The sequence below is a fragment of the Lachnellula hyalina genome (assembly GCF_007821495.1).
Source record: "Lachnellula hyalina strain CBS 185.66 chromosome Unknown contig00010, whole genome shotgun sequence".
Lineage (NCBI taxonomy): Eukaryota > Fungi > Ascomycota > Leotiomycetes > Helotiales > Lachnaceae > Lachnellula > Lachnellula hyalina.
In genome coordinates this window covers 108,030-133,476 of record NW_022157124.1, presented here as the reverse complement: position 1 = coordinate 133,476, position 25,447 = coordinate 108,030, and the positions used below count along the sequence as shown (strand labels likewise).

Below are 25,447 nucleotides of genomic sequence, written 5' to 3'. Positions count from 1 at the left end.
CAGTTCTACAACCAGGAAGTTAGGAACTATGACGTGTGTCTTCTAGCGCTCGCAGCCTGTCAAATCCAACTTCAAGCCAAGCCAAGCTTTGCCTGTGATAACACGGCGGGACGAGACCATAATAAAACAAGATCCCTCTCTCTCCCCCCCTTTAATAGTTCATTCTCCCCTACTCAACATCCTCATTTTCATGGTCGCGTGCACTTCTATTGTACCTGCGCCCATTCTACCATACAATTGGGTTGTATCATTAACGCCTACTACGTAAGATCCGACGTTCCAGGTCAAGTCCGTGTTGAGCGTTTTGAGATAAAGCTTATTCGCCAAAGCTCTCTGAGAGCTTCTCCCTCCACCTTTTCGCCTTCTGCCAAAACACGCCCAACAAATCCTCAACGGCTGGTTCCACGTCTTTCAGAGCTGCATGCTGTAGAAAATGGCGGTGGAAAGTAATGGAAGGCTACTTGACCCGGGCCAGAAAAGTATGAATGGTCAGGCCATAGCTACCAGGTCCAAGACGGTCAGAAAGCGAAAGGGCTTCAGTCTCTTTAGCATGATAACCAGGTATTTCTGCCCGAGCAGCACAAGACAGTGTGGCACAGCACAGCTCCAGCTAACATTCTACTAGACTCCTAACCTGGTACTCAATAATCACAATACTATTCCGATGTCCTGCGACAGTCGACCTCCTGACAGATACCTCCCCAAAGATTTGCAAACCATATTTCCAATTGCGTTCTGCAGTTGCCCCCCATCTTAAACCATACTACGATGCATATGCCGCGCGATATATTGACGCAGCGAGACCTTACTACGAAACCCTCGATAAAAGAATAATTACACCAGCTACAGTCTTGGGAAAGAAGTATGGAGCTCCTCGTGTTGCCCAAGCCCAGGCATTCGGTCAAGCACGTTGGGAGAAGACTGTGCAGCCACAAGTTGAGAAATATCAAAGCATTGTGAAGGGAAAATACGACGAGATGGTGGCGCCACATGTTGACAAGGTCGTAACAACTACGGCTCCATATTACGAGATCGCAAAAACGAATGCCTTCCAGACATATTACGGGCACATCCTTCCAACGTACAATGCAGTCCAGCCATACGCTCTTCAAGGTTACGGCATAGCGAGCGACTTCACGGTGAACACTGCATTTCCTTACTCGAAATGGGCTTGGGCCACCGGAGCAATATTTGTTGAAAGAACTTTGTGGCCAAAGTTACGGATCTTGTATGGAGAAAATGTAGAGCCTCAGTTGGTTAGAATTGGTGAGCGACTTGGCAGATATCGGGATGGCAAGAAACTGAAGGCAGTTGTAGAAGATGTTGACATGTAAGAATTACCCCAATTTCCCTAGAACATGTCAACTAATCCATCACCAGCTCCGCGTCCGCTTCTTCTGCTTCAGAGACATTTTCCTCAATCTCATCTTCTATTGCATCAGCTCGCTCGGCGAGCACGCCATCCACAACTTCTGGTGTTGCTTCGACTGCGTCTGTTGCAGCTCCAGAGGATACCCCCAAGTCCGAAAAGGAAATCCGCGAAAAAGCACAGGTAATTGTGGCCAATGATCTCAAAACATGGCAGGAGAAATTCGCCAAGGCCGCCGACGAGGGGTCCGACGAGCTTGAAGACCGCATGACCGAGATCACTCATAGGCTGGTTCAGAACCAGGCACATGGCGTTGGAAAGGCTCTTCTAATTCAGCTGGAAGAGACTGTCAAATCTAGCCTCAAGAGCTTGAAAAGCAACATCATTTCCATCATAGATGGTTCCAAGGACGCAGAAGAGTCCGAGGAAGCTATTGGCAACGCTGTTCGCAAAGCGGGCGTTGCAATCAAGGAAAAGGCACAAGCCGTACGAACTTGGAGGCAGAACTTTGACCGAGAAACAAACTCGCTAGTAGAAAAAGCTGCATCTGATACTTTTGAGATACTTGATCACATCCGAGATCTTGGATTGCAAGAGATAGGAATGAGATGGGCGTGGACCGATGGAATCACGCACAAGGACTGGACTAAATACCACAAGTTGAAGGGAAAATTTGATGAATGGCGTGTAGATGTCGAGAACGTCGTGGCTGAACACCCAGGGCTTGGAAAGGCTCGCGCAGCATCTGAGGAGGTTGAAAACAAAGCCATGGGCATTGCGGAGGAGGCAGCAAAAGAACTGGCTCGCCTCAAAGAGACGGGACGATGGAAGCTTTCAACCAAAGATACTAGTGATGACTGGAGCACCAAATATATGCCAGCCGCAGCCGCAAATGCTGCTCAGAAAGTCATTGATAAAGTCAAGGAAGCCAGTGAGGCTATCGCGCCTTCATCTCAGGGCACAATAGAGTCTGTGGCTTCTGTTGCCAGCTCATCGGTTGCTGAAGCTGTCTCTTCCGCTTCTTCAATCGCTGCTTCTCAGGCTGACAACGCCCAAAGCGCTGCTTCGTCAATTTCCTCAAAGGTTGTAGGTACACCACAAGGAAATGTTGAGAGTGTCATTTCAGTCGCGAGTGCAAGTGCAAGCAGTGTTGCCGACCAAGCTTCGAGCTCGATCATTGGCACGTCACAAGGTAGTGTCGAGAGTGTTACTTCGGTCGCAAAAGAATTTGCTAGTAGCCTGGCCGACCAAGCTTCAAGTTCTGTTATTGGTACTTCGCAAGGAACTGTAGAGAGTGTTATCTCGGTTGCTTCTGACAGCGCAAGCAGTCTTTCCGCCAAGGCGTCTGCCTCTATCGCTGGAGAAGAGCCAGGGGTTATTGAAAAGGCATCGAGCAGTGTTAAATCGGCAGCTTCTGTCGTCTCCGATACGGGTTCTAGTATCTTAGACGCCGCAGGCTCGTCGATTAGCACAGGCAGTAGCGAAGTCTCAAAAGCTGCTTCGAAGGCGTCCAGTTCATTGAGTTCTGCAACTTCGTCCATTGGGAGCTCTTTGTCGAAGAGTGTCACTGATGGTTCTAGCGCTGCTAGTTCAGCTGCGTCATCTGCCTCGAGCACAGCGTCTAAGAAAGTGTGGGGTGGTGCAATGGCACAGCACGTCGAGGCTAGACAGATTGTTTATGAAGACATGGTTGAGGATTCAGATGAGGAGACTTACAGTGAAAAGATCCAGAGTATGGCAAGTGAAGCTGGCGATAAATATGCCGACCTCACCAAGGCAGTCAGCGAAGCCTTGTTAAAGCCTTCCAGCACTCAGGGGTATCAAGTCACGAGCCTCGCCGCCCAGCAGTATTCAAGTGCTTTCGCAGCTGCTAGCTCTGCTCTTTACGGATCTGAGCAAGGGACTGGTGAAAGCATTGCCAGTGCTGCGTCGAGTCGTTATGCTGATGCTGTTTCAGCGTAAGTTTACAAGTCCGATTTATCGTCCTCACCCAGCTAATATCCATCTAGCGCTAGCTCTATCATCTACGGAACACCAGCGCCTATTACAGACTCCATCGCCTCCAAGGCAAGCGCTGCTTATAGCAGTGCTCTTTCTGTGGCCTCGGATAACTATGACAGTGCTCGCTCTGCAGTTTCCGCTCAAATATCTGGCGAGCCGAAACCCGCCCACGAAGCATTGTTCAGCTCTGCCCAAGCTGCCTATTCGGATTCCGTTGAAGCAGCGAGTTCTGGGCTACAAGCTGCTGCTTCCGCTGCCTCGACCGCGATCTATGGGGCTCCACCAGGAGCACTAGAGTCGATGTCTTCAGTAGCTCAGTCAAGACTCCAAGAAGGTCTTGGTGCTGCGGCTTCTCGATATAGCGATGCGAAGAGCTATATAGCAGCCATTAACACCGGCGCTCCCCAAAAGCAAAAGATGCTCCAGCAAATGCAGGAACAGTATTATGCAGGCATTGGAATGGCTCACGCCCACTATTCTGAATTCCTCGAAGCAGCCTCTTCGGCCGTCATGCCGAAACCAACTTCGTTCCACGAGAGCCTTTACGGTAAAGCAAGCGCAGCAGTTGTAGGAACGCCTACTCCTGCTTATGAAAATGCGTTGAGCACAGCTCAAAGTGCTTACTCAGGCGCTGTAGCCGGTGCTTCTTCGCAGCTTGACCAGCTCTTGTCATCCATCAAAAGCGTTGGTGGGGCACAAAAAGATCTCGTCGCAACAGGCGTCGCATCCTCGCGCTACAGTTCCGCACTGGCTGAAGCATCAAGCTCTTACGCAAGCATCTCATCCGCAATCGCTGAGAAATTCAAGGACAAGGCATCAGGTGCATCAAATGTCATCTACGGTAGCGAAACTCCTTTTACCGAGTCCGTCGCCTCGGCTGCGAGCGAGAACTGGGAAGCTCTGATCACGAAAGCAAGTAATCAGATCTACGCTCAACCAACACCATATTTCGTCACCCGACGCCTTGTATCTGAGGCAATAGAATACGGTGCTGCTGCTACAGATGCTGCTGCAAACCAATACCATGTTGTGCAGTCAATCATTAGCGAGCTTGTTGTTGGCAAGTAAGTTGCCTTTTCCCTCACCTCTTCACCCTCAATTACAATGCTGACTATTCACAGAGAACCCGATTTCACCGAGAGCGTATATAACAAATTATCATCGGCATACTACACTGGTGCGGGCGAAGCAGCCAGTTCAGCATCCTCCTATGCAAGCGACGCCTACGCATCCGTAACATCCGTCATCTCCTCCGTCTTCACGCCTCCTCCCGCTCTTGAAGATATCCTAAGTAGTGCCTCCGCACGTGTCAACGAAGCCATCGACGCCGCGTCCGTGCAAGTATATGGCTCCAGCACAGGCTATGGAGAAGCTGCGTCAAGCAGTATCGCAGACGCCGCTTCTTCTGCCCAAAAAGCTATCTCTGAAGCCATTTACGGAACCTCTACCGGTACTTATGAAAGCGTTACCAACGTGGCAGGGGAAACGTACGCATCTGCTACAGACGCAGCAGCAGAGGCACTCTCAGCTGCTCAAGCAAAGGTCAGTAGTGCGATATATGGAGAGGAACAGAGTGCCGTAGAGAGTGCACAAGCGAGGCTCAATGCTGCAATTGAGAGTGCGAGGGCTAAATTGGGCGAGTATGCGGTGAGTGCTGGAGGGCAGGCGAGTGAGGTCTACAGCAAGGCTAGTGAGGGCGTAGAGGATTTCGCGTCCAGCGTAAGCTCGGTCGTTGAAAAGGCTACTGGAAGTGCTAAAGACGAGCTATGAATTGGGTGATTAGATGCGATTAATGGAATGGAACGAGTGTATGAAAGAAAGATCCTCTCCTTTATCACCATGGTTGGCAGGTCGGTTGCCTGGGCGGGGAATACTCTTTTGACACGTTTTTCCTTTGACACCTTGCAATGCAAGCGGAATTGAGCGATATCCAACTCTTGTGTATTTATGTAGCGTAACGTAACGTATTGTATGTGTGTATGCGGAAATGAAATAGTATTGATATCATCCGGTTTCGGTTTCTCCAGGGTATTTATTGTAAATGGATACATACGTGTGTGTCTGGGTACCCTATGCCCCTGTATAGCTAGAGTCTCGCAGATACAGATATGTCGATCGAAGTCTAATTCTAGTCGCTCTAAGTATATAATTATCAAAGATTATAAATACTCCAATACTCCAACGCCAACATAAGACTCCCCAACGATCCAGCCTCAACTCTTGGCGCGAATAAGTTATTCAATCTATTTTTCTTCCCCTCTTTCCTCCGCGTGTTCTCGTTAACGGAGACGGTGTGCGTGATATGGCGGGCGTGGATTTAGATTTCGACAGGTCGATTCGTCTTGTGTTGTATTATAAATGGACTCTGTACTACCTCAAATTCTAGACGCTCTCTTGGTGTTCGATCCGAATCCGTGACCGTGACCGATGTGCAATTTCTTCTCTCCATCTAAGGGGCACGAAAGTATTAGTAAATCCCGAAATAGCATAACCAGTCCTACTTTCACTATTCATTTACAACGCCGCTTCCATTTCTACTTCCAGCTTATTTTTATGTTTCTTTGCGTACGCGGTATGGTGATATGAAAGGGAGGTATCATGTTACTTCACGGAGCACTTACACAGGTCGTCCGGCATGATCATATGTTAATCCAGGGATGCCACTTGGTGTCTCTCTTCTCACTAATTTCGCACCATTTCCGCTTTGGTTTCCGTTTTCGTTTCTTGGGGATGATTGTGATTGTGATTGCGCGTGAGATTGCTTTTGGACTTCTTTCCGTGTGAGGTATGGCTCTGGTCGTTGTGGGTATAGGATTTTGGTGTTTCCGCGTGGAGGGGGGGCGACTAGTTCGGCGCGGAGGCGGGATGTACACGATCCCATTTTGCTTGGAGGTGGATGCGGGTGTAGATGTGGATGTGGGGGGTATGAATGGAATGAATTATATAACGGACTGAGGAAAATATTAGAGGAGAAGGAGACGTATGAGGGTATGAAAGGGAAGGGGAAGAAGTAAATTGGGGAAAGGAAGGGGAGGGGGAAGGGGAAAGGGAAGAAGCTATAGTTTGCTGGGGCGGTAGAGTGGATGTGTAGTGTGGGGAAATCCGGGGCACCGGGTGCATTTAATTTGAGGTATTTTTACAAGTAAATTAGAGTTCTTTGTTTTTAAATGGCTAATTAGATACCAAGCATAAAGATGTGTGAGATTAGAGAGCTGGTTAGTAGAGGTTATTTGTCTGGAGAAAGAAAGTGCCTATATTTATTTATTGACACGTGACTGGGGATGACTCGCTGTTTCGGTCCATGGTCACGGTCTAAAAGGTACCTTTTGAATATATTAGAAAGGTTTTGGATGTTGTATCTTGCTCAAGTTGTGTTTTGAGTTCAAATGAAGTGGAAGCTATTTGATGTTATGAGCAGGAACAGGGGCAGACTCCGTTTACACGTGAGCTCCATCTACCAAACTAAGCAGGACAGAAAGTGGAGGCATGATGGATGATAGGACAGACGAACGAAGGTCAACAGATGCAGTTTTAGGTACTTGCTCGTTCATTTCTTCGGTAATTTCTAGAGTCAAAAGCCATCCCGGCTCCAAAGAACACATACACATACATCTGTTTGTCGCTGGTTAGCACTCGCCTCAATCGACGCCTGAACCTGGGGGCAGATGATCTCAAGTAGGATGAATATGGATGTTGGTGTTGACGACGACTTACGGCTGAAACACAACAGACAACTGAGGCTGGAACCAACGAGATGACATACATCTTCAATGCCAGAGGCCGGCAATCAAATGAAAAGCCAGGAAAAGGATCAAGATGGATATTATCGACAAGACCAATACCTTGTTCCAACATGAATTGCATAATAGACAAGATTACTCTGAAACATCTGGTTCCAAGCATCCTTAAGCCAATAAATAGAGTCCTACGGACACGTCCGAAACGGAGTGGGCAAGGAAACAGATCTTATAACTGCTGCTCCCCACACTTCTCACAACCTAAATGTTCCATCAGGACGCAGACCTTGAGAGATAAGATATGACTACAGTAGATGTTGGTCTGATTCTAAGCCCCAAGATGTCAAGACTGATCAAGGATCGATTAACATACTTGTAGGAACCGCAAAGAAGCCGTCGGACCTACTTTATCAATGTACACTCCCCAGTCTGCCCAATCGTCAAAAATCATGAAACAGCGAGGATTCCCGGATAGATATCGTAAGTAAAGAGATACGTACTGTAGCCATATTGCAGGAAAAGTCGGTGAAACTATCAAATGGTCACTGGACTCAGCATCCTTTACGCCAACTGCCAGATAACGCCATTTCTGGGGCATAATGGAACAATAAGGACCCCGAAAAAGGATTTTCTCAGGGTACAATACTGTACCAAGGCTTTGAAAAGGATCAGCGAAGTCCTGCAACCTCTAATCTGGGTCCTGGAGCCACCGGCGTATATCGTACATTACGCACTGTTGAACAACCAACAATTCCACATCGTGACCAAAGAACCAACAATACCAAAAGCCTGATTTCTCATTATTATCGAATGGGGGATTGCAACAAACGCAACTCTGCTAGATGCCACGTTTCAAATACATTATTGGATGGTCGAGCAGAAAGAAAGAAGTTTCTCTAATGCGCAGGCTCAACATACTCGCTAAAATGCAAGGCTGTGCTGTGCACACTACACTTCCACACACTACCCTACATTAGAAGGATCTCCGCCTTGCCGCAGCATCCAGCATCCAGCATCCATCCATCGTTGAACTTAATTTGACTTGTGTGTTCTATTTTTGGCATTTTACGAGGTTGACCTTTACAGATACATAAAGCCAAACATGATTCCATCATGGCCTCTCAATGACCTCTCCTCTTCCGTCGGCCAGCATCCTTAGATACCACTACCCACGATTTCAATTGATTATCTCCTCTCAATAACAATTCAACTAAACTACGCGATGTCTTATACAACCTTCGACGAAAAAGCAAACTACGAGCAACGCTGCCACCGCCGAAACAGGCCTTCCATATCTTCAGGTTCCAGCCACTCTTCACTATCAGAGAAAGACGAGAACCCTCCTCCATACTATGAGCGCACTTTCTACAATTCCACCGCAGACAAAGCTCTTCCTCCTCTGCCAGTACAACCGCGACGTGTAAGGTTTGCTGTGAAACCGCTGCCTCCACTACCAGAAGGGCAAAGGTATAGATCGGATAGCGATAGTTCGGTGGAGTCGGTGGAGGCGGAAGCGGAAGGGGAGGGTGAGAGTGCGTATTGGGCGAGTGAGAAGAGGGGGGGTAGGAGTGGAGGGTATGGGGAGAAGAGCAGGCCGTAAAAGAGGCGATATTGTTGTATTATCATGTTGTCACCAGGCAGTGCGCCTCGAATGGTGACACGTTGGTGCTTACCTTATAAGGGACGGGAGAACCGGTCACTCTTTGGAAAGTTTCTTTCGGTTCCGATAATAGGATAAATCCCAGAGAAAAGAGCTCGCGCTCTAAGGCGTTTGGATGGCGGTACACATTCTTTTGATATTATGGATTATGTATACCCTATGGCGTTGAGGTCTTTTTTGGAGGAAAACTAGGTGTTATTTAAAAATCATGCCTTATGCTATGTAGCGGTAGAAATCAATTGAGAATCTTCAATCTAAATATGGACCCCTATAGATGTACCGTACCACCACTAATTATTAGGCGAAGACCTTATTTTTGGGGAGGCGTCGGCGTTGTTCATGCTTCATACCAACAAGTCAGGCCTTCGCCTGCCAATTAAAGCTATTGAACTATAACTTCATCGCTTGGAGAAATCGTAAGAATCCTGTACTTGGCTGCTTGGGTGGCGTGGCGCATCTGAGAGACGTTGCTTAGCTGAGGCTGCCGTAGGCTTCTCCGACTTGCCAACGCATTTGACAAAATGCCCATCTACATCACCTATCAAGTCTCCAGGTCGATGAGATTGTCTTTATTCTAGACAGTTCTATAGACATCGATGGATTTCAAACGTGGTTCAGAACTTCAGATCAGAGAGGTGGCTGTGCAAAGCATATGCTTCAAAGTGGCCTGACAATTACAATCTGGTACCTGAAAGCAGATCTGCATATGTCGGATTAGTTAGCACGAAAGCCAGTGAACCACTCACATCAGGGCTCCTAGGTACTATCTTCACATGTGATTGGTAGCCCTGAATACGAAATCGTGGGGTGACTTCCACCTCTATACAACATCAGACGATGTCAAACATACGAGCATCACCGCCTCTAGAGTCGCTGACCAGCGACGAGAAGTGTCAAGCTGACGCCGGGCGAGCTTGTCCACTGCAAATGGTATAAAAGAACTTGATGTCCGGTAAGTCGCAATGTTCATTCTCCAAGTAGTACATTTACAGTACATCAAAGACAAAGACATTCAAACATCAAAGTTACAGCAACCCAGCGTGTCAGAAAAATCCATAAATCATTCTGACTTACGACACAAAAACACTACACTACATCATCCATCCATACATTGCAACATTTTAAGTCTCATATCAGACTTTTGAAATTCTATTATGAGAGGATACTCCAGCATCATGAGTTCTACGGACAGTAGCACCACTGCCCTAAGCGGCAATGGTCAAAAAGTCTGCCTTGAGAACAATCACCATCTATGGGAGCCAAAGATCTCAACCGCTACAGAACCATTGTGGCATATGCGAGTCCTTGTTCTAAAGGACCAAGAAGGACAGGGAGATTGTCCAGGTCGCTATTTCGTACGTGAACTTGCACAAACAAGCAATTAGTGTTAATAATACTCACTAACTGGTTAAAACAGACATTCAAGTCCAAGCACCATCTCACACACGCAGCCAACCAACTTGAAGAAGCATTCAGAGAGAAGTTCGGTATCAGAAAATGCGGGTGTGATAGTCCAGATGCTATGGGTGGGCGAGTTAATGATGGACGGTGTCAAAATTTTACCATTGAGTATGAGACTGAGACGGCTAGTGAGGAATGGAGACAGTTTACTGAGAGACTCAGAAGGTTGGAAGATGAATGGGAGCATGAGGAAGTGAGCATGCTTTGAGGGAAGTCATGTGTTTGGGGACGATTGAAGTCCATGTCACTTTTTGGTGGGCGTTTGTTCTGCCCGGGGGAGTTGGAATTACCTCTATACTGGCTGGTGAGATCAAGGCGATTGGAGTTTTAGAGTTTGCAGTATTCTTTGGTATTGGGTTGGATACCAGGATGCGGGGACTGGTGGTGGAGTTGGCAACAGATTGGATTGGGATTCAACAACATTCAACAGAAAATGTAGATCAGACTGGCGGGCTACAACTAGAGTTTAAGAACGATTAATCATATAAATAGATGGGTTTGAATAGGATATCGTCCACTTACATCAAGATACTCCATAGGAACCTCCAGACTCTACAGAACCTCGCCCCTTGCTAGTCTGGCGAACAAACAGACAGAGCTTGAATTTAATCCCGTTAACAATTAAGTTTTCCCTCAGTGACATTAAGTTTAGCATGTGAACCGTGAGTTGGGTTCTCATAAGAAACGAAGTTCATTATGCACAGCTAACACACGTTGCTATCAAACTAAATAGTAAGGTGGGTGGGTGGCCATCTCCGCTATATTAGCCTGCTCTATCGCTAACCTCCGTCGCGTCGCGACGACTTCGACCTCTCAACTTTTTCTAAAAATTATCTTCACCATCCGGATATCAACATCTGTAGCATTCTGACGGCCGCTCGGATGAAGAGGCTTTTCAGTCTGCTGTCAAGGGCTTTCTCCCAGGTCCATCCCACCCGTTATTACTCGTTGGCAGGTGCCATATGTGCGAATGTACAGTACTGCATGAATTCCGGACTTGTCGGATAGACATGTCGGATCCCCAGTTTCATCACACGGGTTGCATATTTAAGCTTCTCGGAATGTGGCCCATCTTGGGAGCGAATAACCTTGTAATGTTGTCGTGCTGGGTTGGAAATGCTCATCCAGTTTTGATGATTTGTTTGATCGCTGAATGTGCATCTGTAAGGTGCATCAGATGGTTTGTCGTGATTATGCCATTTCAAACTTCACGAATCTGCAAGCCCCAAGCAGGGTCACATGCATGGAGAGAGCTAGATTCGCAGTAGTTCTCGTGGTCGGCTCTCGATCTCATTATCTGATCTGATAGGCGCCGGCCTATTGATGCTTTGATTCCCTCTTCTCAAATGTCTTTGCCTCATAGTTTGTTTTTGCTCTTTTGCTCTCCGCGTTATGACACATTTCTGTTCTGACATCTATGATCGTTCTTTTAACAATCAATGTTTCTCGCAAGATCTACATGCAAAAGTAAAGTAGCTGCGGACCGCTTCGTCGACAGAGGGTCCCATGGACCTGAAGCCATCGCTGGGAGGTGGCTCTCTTTTAAATCATTTGTTCAAAAACGACATGCATCAACCTCACACGCAAGCCTCACTTAGTACCTCTTCTGGGCTTTCGCCAACTGTCACTGTGATACGTGAAGTTACAGTTGTAGAACAAACAGCTGCTATTACACCGGCGGCAGAGCTTCGCCGAAGGCAAAATGATGCCTGCCAACAAGCTTCACAAAGCGCGGACCAAGCCGCTCGACAGGCCTCTCAATCTGCATCTCAATCAATTCAGCAAGCCCAGCAATCGGCTTCTGAAGCCGTGCGACAAGCGTCACAATCAGCGTCGCAAGCCATCCAACAAGCCCAAAATAGCGTCTCGCAATCAATTGCGGCGGCTTCTCGAAGCGCTGCATCAGCCCAATCGTCAGCAAGTCAAGCCGTAGCGAGTATACAATCGTCTGCATCAATAGCTATTTCAAATGCAAACGAGTCAATGAATAATGCCCAAGCTAGTGCGTCAACAGCTCAGGTATGTCCAAGTCCCATGTTAAGATGAGCACCTACTATGCAAACATTGAAATGGAGGCTGACATATGTTTGCAGATCAAGGCTTCCAGTGCAGTACTTCAAGCAGGAGCAGCAGTCGCAGCTGCCACTGGTAAAGCTGCCGCAGCGGGCTCTTCCTTCCTCCAAGCAGCTGCACAGGCTACTTCAAGTGCCCAAGCTTCTGTCGCGGCCGTTGGTGTACGTTTGCATTCAACTTTAAAGATCAGCTCTAACTCGTACCTAGGCTGCGGCCTCTTCTCAAGTTCAACAGGCTTCGCAACAAGTAACAGCGTCGCAAAATGCCGCAGTTACTGCAACTCAAGCTGCTCTCGCTATCGTCGGAAGTATAATTGCATCCGCACTAATAACTATCCTGATCTACTTCCTTATAATACGGCATAAAAAGAAATCCCAGAAACGATCACGGCGGGAGCCTGCACCCTCTCCGGGTTATTCCGCAGATGCCAAATTCCCCGTGTCAGATCAGGTTGGAACTACGGTTTCTGGATCCCAGCCAGCTTATAACGCTGCGAAGATTGATCCTGGTAGTGATTCCCGAGGGTCGTTTTCACTCTTTCCGAAATCTACACCAGGAGACAACCCACGAGATGCTGATATCAGGACTACTTCGGTGGCTTGGAATCCATCTAAACCTCCAAAGGCGCCAACTCTGGGATCGTGGTTGAAGGTGCAGGATGGCGTATCGCCATTCGGGCCCATCAATCTCCCTACTGATTCCAAATCACCTTCTCCTCTTGGTGGTCAACTCAAATCACCTTTACGGAGCAACCAGCCTCGGACACCAAACACAAGATCATATCTACCAACAGGGGAACCAACACTCCCGATTCTTAACCAGAACAAAGCAGTTGTTGCCTCAGTACCGAGAAGTCCGCCAAGATATCTACCAACAAGAAAGCCTGTTGGCCCAGAAGAACAAAGACCCCCACCAAACGAGGCATCTGCTGATGAAAAGTATCGCGAAAGTAAAATCAGTATTTGGACCGATGAAATCCCGGATACAGGAACATCGCCACCACTTCAATCTGCGCCAAAGGGGAAAGAACCAGTGTCGGTAACACGGGCCTATGAGATGAAAATTCCCTCGCCTCAAAATCCAGTCCGAACGACAGCAGAGTGGCTAGAGTCCATTCAAAACACAGCCTCACCTGTAGCCTCGCAGCGGAGTTCCAAAATCTCGCGGCCATCTTTCGGCCTACCGAGGAATCCAAGAATGGAGGGGGGCTTGCCATCGAGACCTGGGATTAACAGGGAGGCGAAGAGTGTGCAGGGCGACCTGGAATATGTGCAGGGGCTGAATAGATTCTTGCCTGATACTAGAGCTAGTTCATTGTCGAGAAGTGGAAGTGATCAAAGCAACGATAGGGTGGTGGGAAAGGCAATTTGAGGCGAGGTGAGCTTAATTGATTTTAAAGCTAATATATTGCATATACTTCTGTGGGCCAGGCTTTACAAAAAGTTTATCTTGATAGCTACTGGTGTTGTGACCGCAAGTTCGGTTATAGATCGACAGTAAGCACGTGGAGAGGGCGCACGCAGGGTCTTCGTGTCGCATTGTGTCCTGTCAATTGCGTTCTGTCAATTGCGTCCTGTCAATTGTGTCCTGTCAATTGTGTCCTGTCAATTCGTTTCTAAAGTGCCACGACTCACGAGTATCACAGGAGACAGCTGCTTCGCGTGCTTGAGTGAGATCTTCGCCGCGGCCCGGATCCGTGGAGCCAAACCCCTGTTCCAGACCCAGAATTGCTCGATGCGTCGGATATATCCTGAAAGGGGCCCCGACATGAATCCCCTCCAATACAAATCTAGTAACGCTGCTGGGAGCACCCGTTTGGGTCCGTGCGACCCCTGCATCTCAACTTGACAATACTACCCCCCACGGGGCCTACATGTTTCCCTATTATCACATTATCGACATATATATTTCTTACTACTATCTCCCACTACGGTTCTCTTGATGAGACTTTTGCTTCTACTGGAGCTCATTCCTTCTTCTCAAATCATCTACGAACCATCAATATCTCAACTATGGTGCTTTACTTACTGATTCCAATCGTGCTTTGGGGGGCTGTCCTTTATATTGGCTACCAGCGCCTCTACCACAGTCCTATTTCACACATTCCGGGTCCAAAACTCGCTGCTGTAACAAGGCTGTCAGTCCACCTTCAATTTTCCTCTTCTCTTTCCAGCACCTCTGTTCACTAGAACATTTACTAATCTCGGGTAGTTACGAAGCATACTACGATCTCTGGCTCGGCGGCCAATACACCTTCAAGATCATCGCCCTGCACAAGGAATATGGTCCCATAATCCGTATATCTCCCTGGGAAATCCACGTCGCAGACCCCGATTTCTACGAGGTTGTTTATGCCTCGTCCGCGAGTGGACATCGGCGAAATAAATATGACTGGTTCACAAAGAGCTTTGGCCTCGACAATGCCGTGTTTGCTACTCCGGGACACGACTTGCATCGTTTAAGGAGGTCTGCGCTGGCACCGTACTTTAGTATGACGAGTGTGAGGAGACTGCAGCCATTCCTACAGGAGAGGGTTAATAAGCTATTGGAGAGGTTTGAGGGGTTTAGGGATACGGGAGAAGTATTAAATACAAGCTTAGCATATGCTGCATTTACGAATGGTAAGTTTTTGTCGCCTTTGCTGAGTCCACGTGTTTACCATTAGAGCAGACGTTGTAATGACTTATTGCTTTGCGCGACATGATAATCGACTAGGTAAGGACTTCTAAATAAGTTAGTATAGCCAGCGACTGACCGATGCTGTCATTGGTACAGAAGCACCAGACTTCGACCCCTCATACCGAGATGCATCATATTTCGGCTCCACAGCAGGAAACTACCTCAAGCACGCCCCTTGGGTGAACAACTTTATGCAATCGCTCCCCAACTCCATAGCAGAACTCCTTCATCCGGCTATGGCCTCATTCGTAGCCCAAAAACGAGTATCCACCCCTTACTTATCCCCTTCACCACCTACCAACTAACAACAAACGTCAGGAAGTACTTGCACACATCCAAAGCATAACTTCCGGCCACAACGCCTCGCACCAAGATCTCTCCCATCCCACCATTTTCCACACCATCCTCGACTGCAAACTACCCGACCATGAAAAGCGCGATTCTCGGCTCTCGGACGACGCGCAGGTTCTCACCATGGCTGGTACCTTAACCACAGCCTGGGTGCTTGAAGTAACGACCTTCCACCTCCTCTCCAACCCCTCCATCCTCAGGACGCTAAAGGCAGAACTTAGCACCACTATCCCCTCACCCAACGATATCGGTGCCATCCCTCTCCCAACCCTAGAGAGCTTGCCGTATCTGACTGCCGTTATAAAGGAAGGATTGAGACTTACGTATGGAGTTAGCTGTCGCCTCGCTAGGATCGATCCAGATAATAGTATCCCGTTCACGGATAAAGAGACGGGAAAAACATACAGCATACCACCTGGTACACCAATCGGTATGACGAGCGTGCAGATCCACCACGACGAATCCCTCTTCCCGGACTCCTGGACATTCCGCCCTGAACGCTGGCTCGGCCCCAGTTCCAAAGCGCTGGAAAAATATATGGTTTCTTTCACGGCCGGTAGTCGACAGTGTCTTGGTATCAACTTGGCGTACTGTGAGTTGTATCTGGGGATGAGTGCTATTTGGAGGGTTTGGGGGAGTAGGGAGGTCAGGGGAGGGGATGATGTGGGCTTCTTTGAGCTTTGGGAGACGGGGAAGTCGGATGTGGAGATTGAGAGTGATGCGTTTTTGCCGATTGTGAGGAAGGGAAGTCAGGGGATTAGGGTTAAGGCGTTTGGCTTGGATAAGTGAGATCTTGGTTGCTGATTCGGGGGAGGCGGCGAGGCGTTGGCTTTCGCAATTAAGTGTTGCCAAGATCTGTGCTTCTAGAATCCAGTCTTGCGTTCCCATTTATTTGCACAAACTCAGGATCCTTGGCTCCTCATACGGGTTTAGAGGCTGGAATGGGTGAGAGAATCACAAATAAGACCAATATCTAAACATAACTCGTTCCACAATCTCGGTTGTACTTCATACTAGTGAAGTTGATTCGGAAATTCACGTGACCAGAATATTTGGAAATTTATCGGATATATATAGGAATGCAACGCAAGAAATAGACAATACTCAAGAATCACACATCATAAGAAGATATTGTAGCCACTAAGATTCTTATCACTCAGACCAAATCTTTCCGCGTGTCACACTTCTCGCGACTGTCTCACGTGAACGCGTGACTAATTGAATGTCATGTTTATTTCATGTCTACCGAGCGAGGCAATGCAATCTAACAAGTACTTAAACCAAACGGCCTTCTAGTGTTAAGACTCTCTTCACCTCTTCCCATACCCCCCGAACTCCATTCCCTCTTCCTCTCCTCGTACGGATCAAACTTCTCCTCCCTGCACCTCGACATAAGCACCTGACTATTCCACGCCTGCCAATCATACAGGCCCGCCTCGGGCTTAAAAATATCATCATATGGCAGTTCGGACATGGCGCCCATGAATGTCTGGAAGGGCTGAGGGCTCCACGACGGGTTGGGGTACTCTGATTGTCTTGGGGCTGAGAGTGAAGGCGAGACTACTTCGGGAAGGCCTCCACCGTGAGAGTGGTGAGAGAGCGGAGCCCATGTTTCCTCGTATAGCGCATCGAATTCGCTGAGCTCGCCATCTGGACTGGGGAGGCTAGGTACGTCCGAGTCGGAGATTGGGGGGGAGGGCAGGGCCGACATCTCCAGCCAGGTATCCTGGGGTTCGATTTTGTGGTGGTGGGTATCTTCGTCACCAGTATCCACTACGATTGTTGACGAGGCAGTAGAGGGGAGACGTGACATGGGGATTTGGGGTGATGTCGAGAAGGAGGTCATGATTGAGAGTCTTCTGTCGCTATCTGATGATGATGAGCTGGATTTCGAGGTCTTTCTTTCGGGGCGGCTTAGTTGGCGTCTTTTGGGGCCTTCTTGTGTGTACGAAGGGCGTCTGGAGTTGACTATTTTCCCGTCCGTGTCCCTCCAAAGCCTCTTTCTTGTTGCCAGTATACCCAATCCTGGTCCCCCAGCCTCATCGTCCTTTTCCTTGTGGCGGGACATATGTCTGTCTGGAATTACATGTTAGATTGGGAAGTGATATAGAAGCCATTGGGAGGCTCGCACCTAACAGGTCTCGTCGACGAAAATGGGCACTACATCTCATACAGGTGTTATTGCCATCTTTGTGATTCAAAGCATGGCGATGAAGATGCTCAGATCTGGAGAATGATTTCCCACAGCTTGGGAAACTGCATCCGAACTTCTTCTTGACCCCCTCGGAATTCTTAGAGCATGAACTCAAGGAGGAAGAGATGGAAGATGATCTGGTGCTTGTTGGAGCCATTTTTAGTATTGTATGTTCAAGAGTATGAATCTGTGATGTGAAGCTTGGTCTTTGAAGCTATGAACAAGAAGAAGAATGGGGGGAAGAGGGGTCCAAAACAAAAGGATGGAGGGGCATATGTATATCAAGGCGGAACAACTTCCTCTAGCTCTTGGAGCTCCCAATGGCGTACATTTCGCACCGATAACCGGGCGCTGTCACCCGCAACGGCGAGCTAAATGGGCCATGGGCCTATACAAGAGGCGTATTAGAGCGACATGTCAAGGGCGCTGTCCTCCGTCACAGACAGGCGTCTGAAGCCAGAGAGAGTCAGTCAATCGCGGCTTCGAGGGTCTTGCAGGCATGAATGGCAGTTGGACCAGCTATCCCTACATTTTGGTCTATCCTATGACTTAGAAATTGGCTTCAACGGCTTGCCTGCTTGCTTGCTTGCACTGCGAGTTGCGCGACTCATCTCATCACAACTTCCTAACTTGGAAAGTTTACGAGCCAAATGATGTCGGGAGCGAGTCAATTGAACCCTATCATTGGTAAGCTATGGCTCGTGTCAATGACTAGGGGTGCCGGTTGGCGTCTTGCTAATGCCCCTCCTCGTGGGCTGGCCCATAATTCACGTTAGGAGTCGGCCACACAGCATGGACAACCCGAGACATATTACCCCTCCAACCCCTCTGTTCTCCACTATAAACGCCAAACGAGACCTTCTCTTCCATGCTACTGTATAGTAGGTGGGTGCACTGCACTGCACTGCTACTGTACTGTGTTGTCCCTTGCCCGAGGAAACGGCGAACGAGCGTCGTCGGCGGGCATCCAGCCACCCTACATACCCACCTCTTCTCATCTCATCTCATCGTGAACTTTACCCTAAAAACCTTCATCCTATCGCGCTGCACGGCACTGCGCTTACAACTGCTTATCGCGGTTTACCGTAGGACGGGCCCGAAACCTGCTGGCCCGCGAACAATGGCAAAGTGAGCCCAGCCAATGGGCACACGGCTGTCTAGATTTGTCACACAGTACATATTTTGCTCAGGTTAGCAAGTGTGCCTGTGGGTTGTGTTATCCGGCGGAGGCCTTGTACTTCCCCACCAATCAAATGCCAAGATACATACTCCGTACGGAGTCCAAGAAGAGGGGTAGACGATAATCGTAGAACGATAGAACGATAGAAGGCGATAGGGAAACGCTGGAAAGAACACCGACATGCCGTCACATCCAGCAGTGTGCAGTGCCTATCTATCTTGTATCTACCTATCTATCCGCCATCTATCCGCCATCCAAATCCCCCAACCGGCACTGTGTAGTATAAGATAAAAAATAAGGTTGATTTGTTCCCATGGGCACACAATATTAGAGGCACATTATTCGATGGCCCATCTTCACCTTTCGGTAGGTAAGCCGAGATTGTCCGGGGGGGGGGGGTTGTTCAAAATTGAGGGGAAATTTGGAAACTCGCGAAATCAATTCGATGATGATGAGTCAAATGAAGCATTAATAATACGATGCTATCTAGGCGATAAATCTTTGTCCGCGGTCTACAGTATTGTAGAAGGGGTCCAATCGATTGCATTTGATTATCAGATTGTTGAATCAAAGGGCGTCGTCTCGGCCGCTCATGTCCGAAAGCAGACTTCCGATAGCTAATCTGATGCGTCGGGATGCCCCTTTTACTCTACTCGAGTACTCTGCTTTCGGAATGTGACCGCGATAGCCCGCCCACCAGCCAGGCGCCAGCAGCGGAGAATGCGACGTCGGCAAGTATGCGACCTTGCCGATAGTAAGGACTGGGGGGCCTGAGGATCGTCGAAATGTTGGGGAACTGAGGAGCGATCTCGGAGTGAGTACGGAGTAGAGTAAAGTGCGGAGTGAGTGTGTGTCGGAGTGAGTATCACGTGCGTGTACGGGAATGCCTTCCGAACACTCGTGGCGCTTCGTCGCTGAATCTTTGTTCTTTTTTTTTTTTGGAATTCGATACATGAATACTCCAGGAATTCAAAAGTATACAAAGGAAAGAGAGAAGGGGGCCTTGCGTTTAATTTTATACATAAGCTCTAGCAACAAAAATGGGGGTCCTTGGGAAATGGGGGCCCCTCCATTCGCATGTCCGTGTCCATTCGCATGTCCGTAAGTCGTGTCGTAGCACCTCATATTTTCATTATGTCCTGATGAAAAATATTGCCTCACTAGGAAAAAAATAAGCAATAGTAATCATTTCTCCTTCCTGGATCAATACCATCGCAACACTGAGTCTGGATAATAAAGGGTAAGCAAAGAGTAGTACAAGTCCTGACTCCTGAGCATAATCCTTGACAGCATTTGTCACATCCTCCTACAACGTCTACTCATCGTACCCGTCAAGGAACATGTGGTCCCACCAATGCCACCATTCTTTGGCTTTTTCATTGGCTTCTTCGCCAAGTGACATGGCATCTCCCCCCTCGTCCTCATCAGATCCTACTTCCATAGCCTCGACTATGCCATGGACCTTGGAAGTCTCTTCCTGCTCCTCATTGGATTCAAATTCCATGACCTCGTCTGTGACAAGTGGCATGGGAGTATCTTCCTCAATTTCGTCGTCATCGGATCCTACTTCACTGATGTCGATAGATATGTAAGATGGCAGGCTTCCGTCATCTTTAGGCGCTGTCGCTTCTGCATAAGAAGGTGGGGGTTCAACTGGTGGCTCTCTGCTATTGATATTTTCCTCCAACTTGCGCGCAATCACCTGCACGTCTCGCGCGACGTCTCCAACACCAGGATCTCGAATAGGTGTCAAAATGGGCGGATTCCGGAAACGAAAGGTCTTTCCATCAAGTCCTTCTGGCGTTATGAAGGGACGTGATAGTTCGTCGCCGTCGTGGAGAAAGCCTCTGCGTTCAAGGTAATCCTGGAAAGCCTATACGTAAAAAGTCAGCATTACCTGGTGTGGTAGAAATGAAGAGTCCGAATAATGTTTTGCGGGAATTGAGACAATGTTCTAGGAGTAATTGACTCTATACGCATATGAAGTGAACTACTCCTGAGATGTCCGAGGTAAGACATATTCGACCTAGAAAAAGACTTACTCGCTCGTCTGATACTGTATAGTAACGATGGTCTCGAGCGTCGCTGTCGAACAATGTAATCCCATTCTGTAAGAAATCGACATTGGTCCACTCGTTGAAATAAATTCCTGGTCCGTACCTGACTGTTCCTATCGGGGGGAAATCCCAAAGTCTACGGCCCTCTGGTTCGAGGAATCTCGCAAACAAGGCTTCATCAATAATCTTATACCTTCGTTTTTGGCTAAAAGGATTGACTATTATTTGAATCCCTATCGCTCCGGTAAATTTATCACTCATTTCTGGTCCAGGGTCATCGGCTGCATATGGGACAATCTCCTGTGTATTTCCTAAGCGTAGGTCGGGTCGTTCGTCAGGTCGGAAAGTATGAGTTATGAGCCACTGCTCAAATATTACTGGACCGGAAACGTGATAATCCATATATCCACGCCCTGGGTCACGAATCTGAACGCCATGTTTCCTCTGATAAGTGAGATCGTAGGGCAGAACTTCGTCCGCATCCTCCGTCTCCTCGTCGAAAATCCAGAGTTTCTCGGGTATATCTTCACGTATAACCAGCGGTGGATTGGCTAACGGCCTTTCAAGGTGTCGAGATATTGTTCGGGCGATGGGCCTCGGAGGCGCGTTTGGCTAGACAATTTCGTCAGCGGCAAATGTCTTACACATCGCAGATCACTTACATCGGGCTTCGTTTTCAGGGCACCAACCTCACTGGAGGTCTTCTGCCTATGCTTCTCAACCCTCTCGAGTGTGTCCTCAAGTATCCTAGGATCGGGCAGCGTCGATAATGGGTCGTGCCATACGACCTTCAAAGTACCATTTTCGTTCTGAGGAGAATACGTGACTGAGTGTGACGATTCAGCATAGGGAGACTCGGGTAGCTGCTCTTCAAGGGCTAGTGATTCGGTTGATGATGTTGATGTTTCGCTCGTGATATGTGCCCTAGAGATTGTAGATCCGGGTTGGATGGTCGGAGGAAGATTCTGGGCCCTATCTACATACAATTCAGTTACGACAAAGTCTCATACGAAGTGGAACGTTCTGGCCTACCTGATCTTCGACGCCCTGCGACCCGGCTGCCAATGCTATCTGGAGAAAGATCAGGTGGGATGTTTTCCTGCAGCTGTCTTGAAAACGCATTTCTTGTGGACAACGTCTTTGGCGGCTTCCTCTTTTGCTCCGAGGATGCGGACACGGCACCCGGATTGTCTCTCTTCTTTTGCGAGCGGGGCATAATGTAGATGAATGTTTCAAAGTATATGGAACGTCATGATTGAGAATTGGTCGGATTGGGATGGAGACATCGTGGCCCAAGCTATAGTGGCCGTTCCTTCCCAATACGTTGCCATCATCAGCAAGGCCGACAGGCGCCCTTGCCATCACATTTACGGGACAAACATCTAGAGACCGACATTTCCAGGATTATGATAAATCTTCACTGAGACTTTCCTCCATACTCGTGGTCCCACTGCAATCTGAGCCGACCTGATGGCCTCGAGGACAGGCCAATGTGCCCAGGTTCGGTTTCTGTGCCCCTCCTCGAGTAATATTTGACAGGAGGTTTGTTTTTTAGAGCGTTAGCCAGCTCAGCTTCAGAGTAAGCGCATATATTTGGCCTACAAGTTCTTAAAGTCAGTGTTGTTTTATTGACAGATTTTGAGTGCAAGGACCCTAGCAGTGGCTCCCAAAACATTGAAAGCGATGTCAGAATGCGAGACTCAAGGAAATACTCCTAGATATTGCTTACCCAAGTTCTTCTCGCAGAGCTTCAGAGATATCTGCAATAGCACGCCAGAGTCCTAGACGTCGCCCCTTTCTGCAAAACTCGCTGTTTGTATCGCAGTCGACCCAGAGAATCCAAAGTCCGATCATCCAAACAGAGTTGACGATCGAAACCACAAATAGCCATTCGTAGGAAAAACCCCACTTGCATAAGTCAGCCAAGTATCTCGGAAGGTGCCGAGATTTAGCATACCTGATACTCGTTACTTTTGGTGTTGCAGATAAAGTTGGTCTTGTTTGACGGGTAGAAGCCCCAGTCGGACCAATAATAGTATTCGCCTTGCATTGGATACTTATAGAAATGATCCCACCAACTGGCATTCATGATTGGATTTGCCCAAGTGTAAATTGAAGTCTGTACTTGTTCGACTTGGTTATAGCCTGAAACATTCGCTCGACTCTGGCTGAAATTATAACACTGATTTCTGATTTGTTGATAAGCGGGGGCATAGTACGAAGATGAATATGAAGATGAATATGAAGATGAATATGAAGATGAGTATGTCGAGTAGTTGGTCGGTGGGTAAATAAAGAAGGTAACGTTGGTAGCCTCCCTCATAGTAACTTGGTCGATGGATGCTTCGGATTCCTTTTCGTACCAGGCAGCGCATGCTATTTGAGAACTTACAATGCTGGTATTTGCTGTTCCCATCGGAACTAGTCCACCGTCTGTCAGCATGGGCTGCGCCTAGGTGGAAAACTTCGCAAATATCACGTTTTCAGACGGCACTTTTATCTAGCTCAATTTCCTCCCCATAACTGCACTTTTCAGGAGCCAAAAATTCCAAGCTCGAAAATATTCTCTGGGAGAGAAAAGGGGCAGACTCGTCAAGGGAAACCACTATCCAACGAGCTCCAAATAAACCAGTCAAGTTGAAAGCCCTTATTATGTAAAAGTTTAATGAGACTTTAAAGACTTACAAAGAAAACGCAGGTCTTCTGTGTTCTGGATTGATGCATTTGGCCACTTGAAAAAGGAAGATTGCGCTGCTTCATATCCACTACAAGCATCTAAAAGGCTACAATTCGAATGGTTAATAAAAAAATCTCAGATTACCAGGGTGGGGTGTGTGACAAACCTTGGAAAAGATACCAAATATATTGTCGATATGAAGAGCCATATTAAAATCAGCTTCACCCGCCAATTTCCATACTTAGGCAGTCCCTTGAGTAGTTGCCAGAGCAACTCCGGTTTGGTCGAGTATAAACCCAATGAAGCATAGAGCTCAAATGATATAGGCGTTAATTCAGCAGTACGCAACAAAGCATCGCTGAAAACTCGGTAGGCCAGAAAGGTCAAAATTCCCTGTACGCCTCGTCCCACAATCCAGTTCCAGGCCAAGTCAAGAGCTTTGGCCGAGCCGTAGTCAAAGTGTCCAAACCTGAAAGTGATACCAACGAAGGTCCAGCTACCGTCTCCGTAACAATTGGTTTGGAAGGGTAGATCCTCTTGCCCAGTTTCTAGATGGGTCTGGATAACGTACCAGAGCGGGAGAAACACCACGAGAAAAAGGACCGAAAATATGGAAAAATGACGAGCCGGCATTCGCCAATATCCCAAGTTGAGGCCTAAGTACTGGTTCGTTTTGCGAAAAGCTTTTGGTGGCGGCATGTCCTCCTGGGGGGCAAATCCATCGTCGGAAGTTTTGGAAAATGTATCTTCAGAACCTAATCCCAATTGCTTCATTTCAACTGGCTCATACAATTTCTTGCTCCACGGTTTCTTAAGTAGACCTGACCCCACACGTTTCCGCTTGATGAAAAATTCATTGTTCTGAGGGGAGGCAACCGATTCCAATGGGGCTACATCCTCACCGCTGAGGCGCAAGGGCCTGGGAGGCAATGCAGGCCTACCATTGCGACCTTCCAAATCATCCAACTGCATCGCAAAATCCAAGTTCTGTGTTGGTGTTGTGTCAAACGAACGTCTCGAGAAAGTGATTAAGATAGCATGCGAAACAGGTAAATCAAGTAACGTTCATCGCTAAAAAAAAAGTATCAAAACAAAGTACTCCACTGGTACGAGCCCAAAGAAACCACTCGCTGCCGGACTAAAGGTTTGTATGACAGGATCGAAAGAGAGAAAACGTTGATTTAAGGAAGACTGACATCTCCTTCCATACGTCACGGTGCCTAGACCAACAAATGGACTGTGAGGATGCGGCGCTGCAATAAATACCCTTGTAGCGTCAGCCTTGATCGAGAAGGAAATTTAAGGAATACACTTCGTACTACAAAACGAAACTAAGATGCAGAAGAAGGACGTATGTTTGAATGATAGAGAACTTTCGAATGCAAGATACAATAGCTGATTTGACGCCGAGAGGAACTTGTCAACATCCCCCGTAAAATATACTGGTGTAATTCTACCAAACAGCGCCTAAAATATCGAAAAAGCGCGGCAGATCTGTGAAGTTACTGGAGTAAGTCCTGTAATGTTCCATCTCCTATATTTAGATACAGTACCACCAATAGGAAAAGCTTCTACGGCTCCGTAGAGGGGCGGTTGTTGGTGGCTGGCTCGGACCCTGCCATTAGGGCTAGTACGTTATAGCCTCTCCTCTGCCACAAAAGTGCTTGATTATCCACTTACCCTGTTTAGGCTTTAAAGACTCACGTGTCACTTTTTTGAACTTAGATTCTGTAATCACCAGATCTAACCTTTTATGGTCAAGTTGAAACGATTATAAGGTCTGTCTGATTCAAGGCTTACAAACCGCAGCTTAACTCATATTATTATCACGTGGGTGGCTCTATTTCTTAGAGCCATTAACCCCTGCCGAAGCTTGAAATTCATTGAATAAACGCAACATGTCAACCCCCCTGCAAACCAGAGTCATTCCCAACTGCGGCTTCTATTGTTTACTCCAGCTCTGATTTTAGTAACGCATTGAGTTGTTAACGAGTTTAAAGTATTACTA

At 47.8% G+C, this 25,447-nt stretch overlaps 5 protein-coding genes across 5 annotated transcripts; 3 read left to right on the top strand and 2 right to left on the bottom strand.

Annotated features, from left to right (window-relative positions):
* Positions 1-433: 433 nt before the first annotated feature.
* On the top strand, positions 434-5,140 carry LHYA1_G001099 (uncharacterized protein; the record flags this gene model as incomplete). Its single annotated transcript, XM_031146085.1, has 5 exons — positions 434-561; positions 626-1,330; positions 1,381-3,327; positions 3,379-4,434; positions 4,492-5,140. The coding sequence occupies 5 exons, from the start codon at positions 434-436 to the stop codon at positions 5,138-5,140; spliced, it is 4,485 nt and encodes a 1,494-aa protein (XP_031008927.1).
* A 612-nt stretch (positions 5,141-5,752) lies between these two features.
* LHYA1_G001098 (uncharacterized protein) lies at positions 5,753-6,251 on the bottom strand (the record flags this gene model as incomplete). Its single annotated transcript, XM_031146084.1, has 2 exons — positions 5,753-5,819; positions 5,992-6,251. 2 exons carry the CDS (start codon positions 6,249-6,251, stop codon positions 5,753-5,755), a joined length of 327 nt encoding a protein of 108 aa, XP_031008926.1.
* A 3,670-nt stretch (positions 6,252-9,921) lies between these two features.
* On the top strand, positions 9,922-10,436 carry LHYA1_G001097 (uncharacterized protein; the record flags this gene model as incomplete). Its single annotated transcript, XM_031146083.1, has 2 exons — positions 9,922-10,122; positions 10,185-10,436. 2 exons carry the CDS (start codon positions 9,922-9,924, stop codon positions 10,434-10,436), a joined length of 453 nt encoding a protein of 150 aa, XP_031008925.1.
* Positions 10,437-14,313: 3,877 nt separating this feature from the next.
* Positions 14,314-16,120, top strand: LHYA1_G001096 (Cyrochrome P450 monooxygenase; the record flags this gene model as incomplete). The annotated part of the gene is made up of 5 exons (XM_031146082.1): positions 14,314-14,438; positions 14,513-14,922; positions 14,972-15,016; positions 15,077-15,243; positions 15,299-16,120. 5 exons carry the CDS (start codon positions 14,314-14,316, stop codon positions 16,118-16,120), a joined length of 1,569 nt encoding a protein of 522 aa, XP_031008924.1.
* Positions 16,121-16,595: 475 nt separating this feature from the next.
* Positions 16,596-17,712, bottom strand: LHYA1_G001095 (uncharacterized protein; the record flags this gene model as incomplete). The annotated part of the gene is made up of 2 exons (XM_031146081.1): positions 16,596-17,407; positions 17,463-17,712. Coding segments are annotated over 2 exons (1,062 nt in total), but the record flags the coding sequence as incomplete, so codon positions are not given.
* Positions 17,713-25,447: the final 7,735 nt, after the last annotated feature.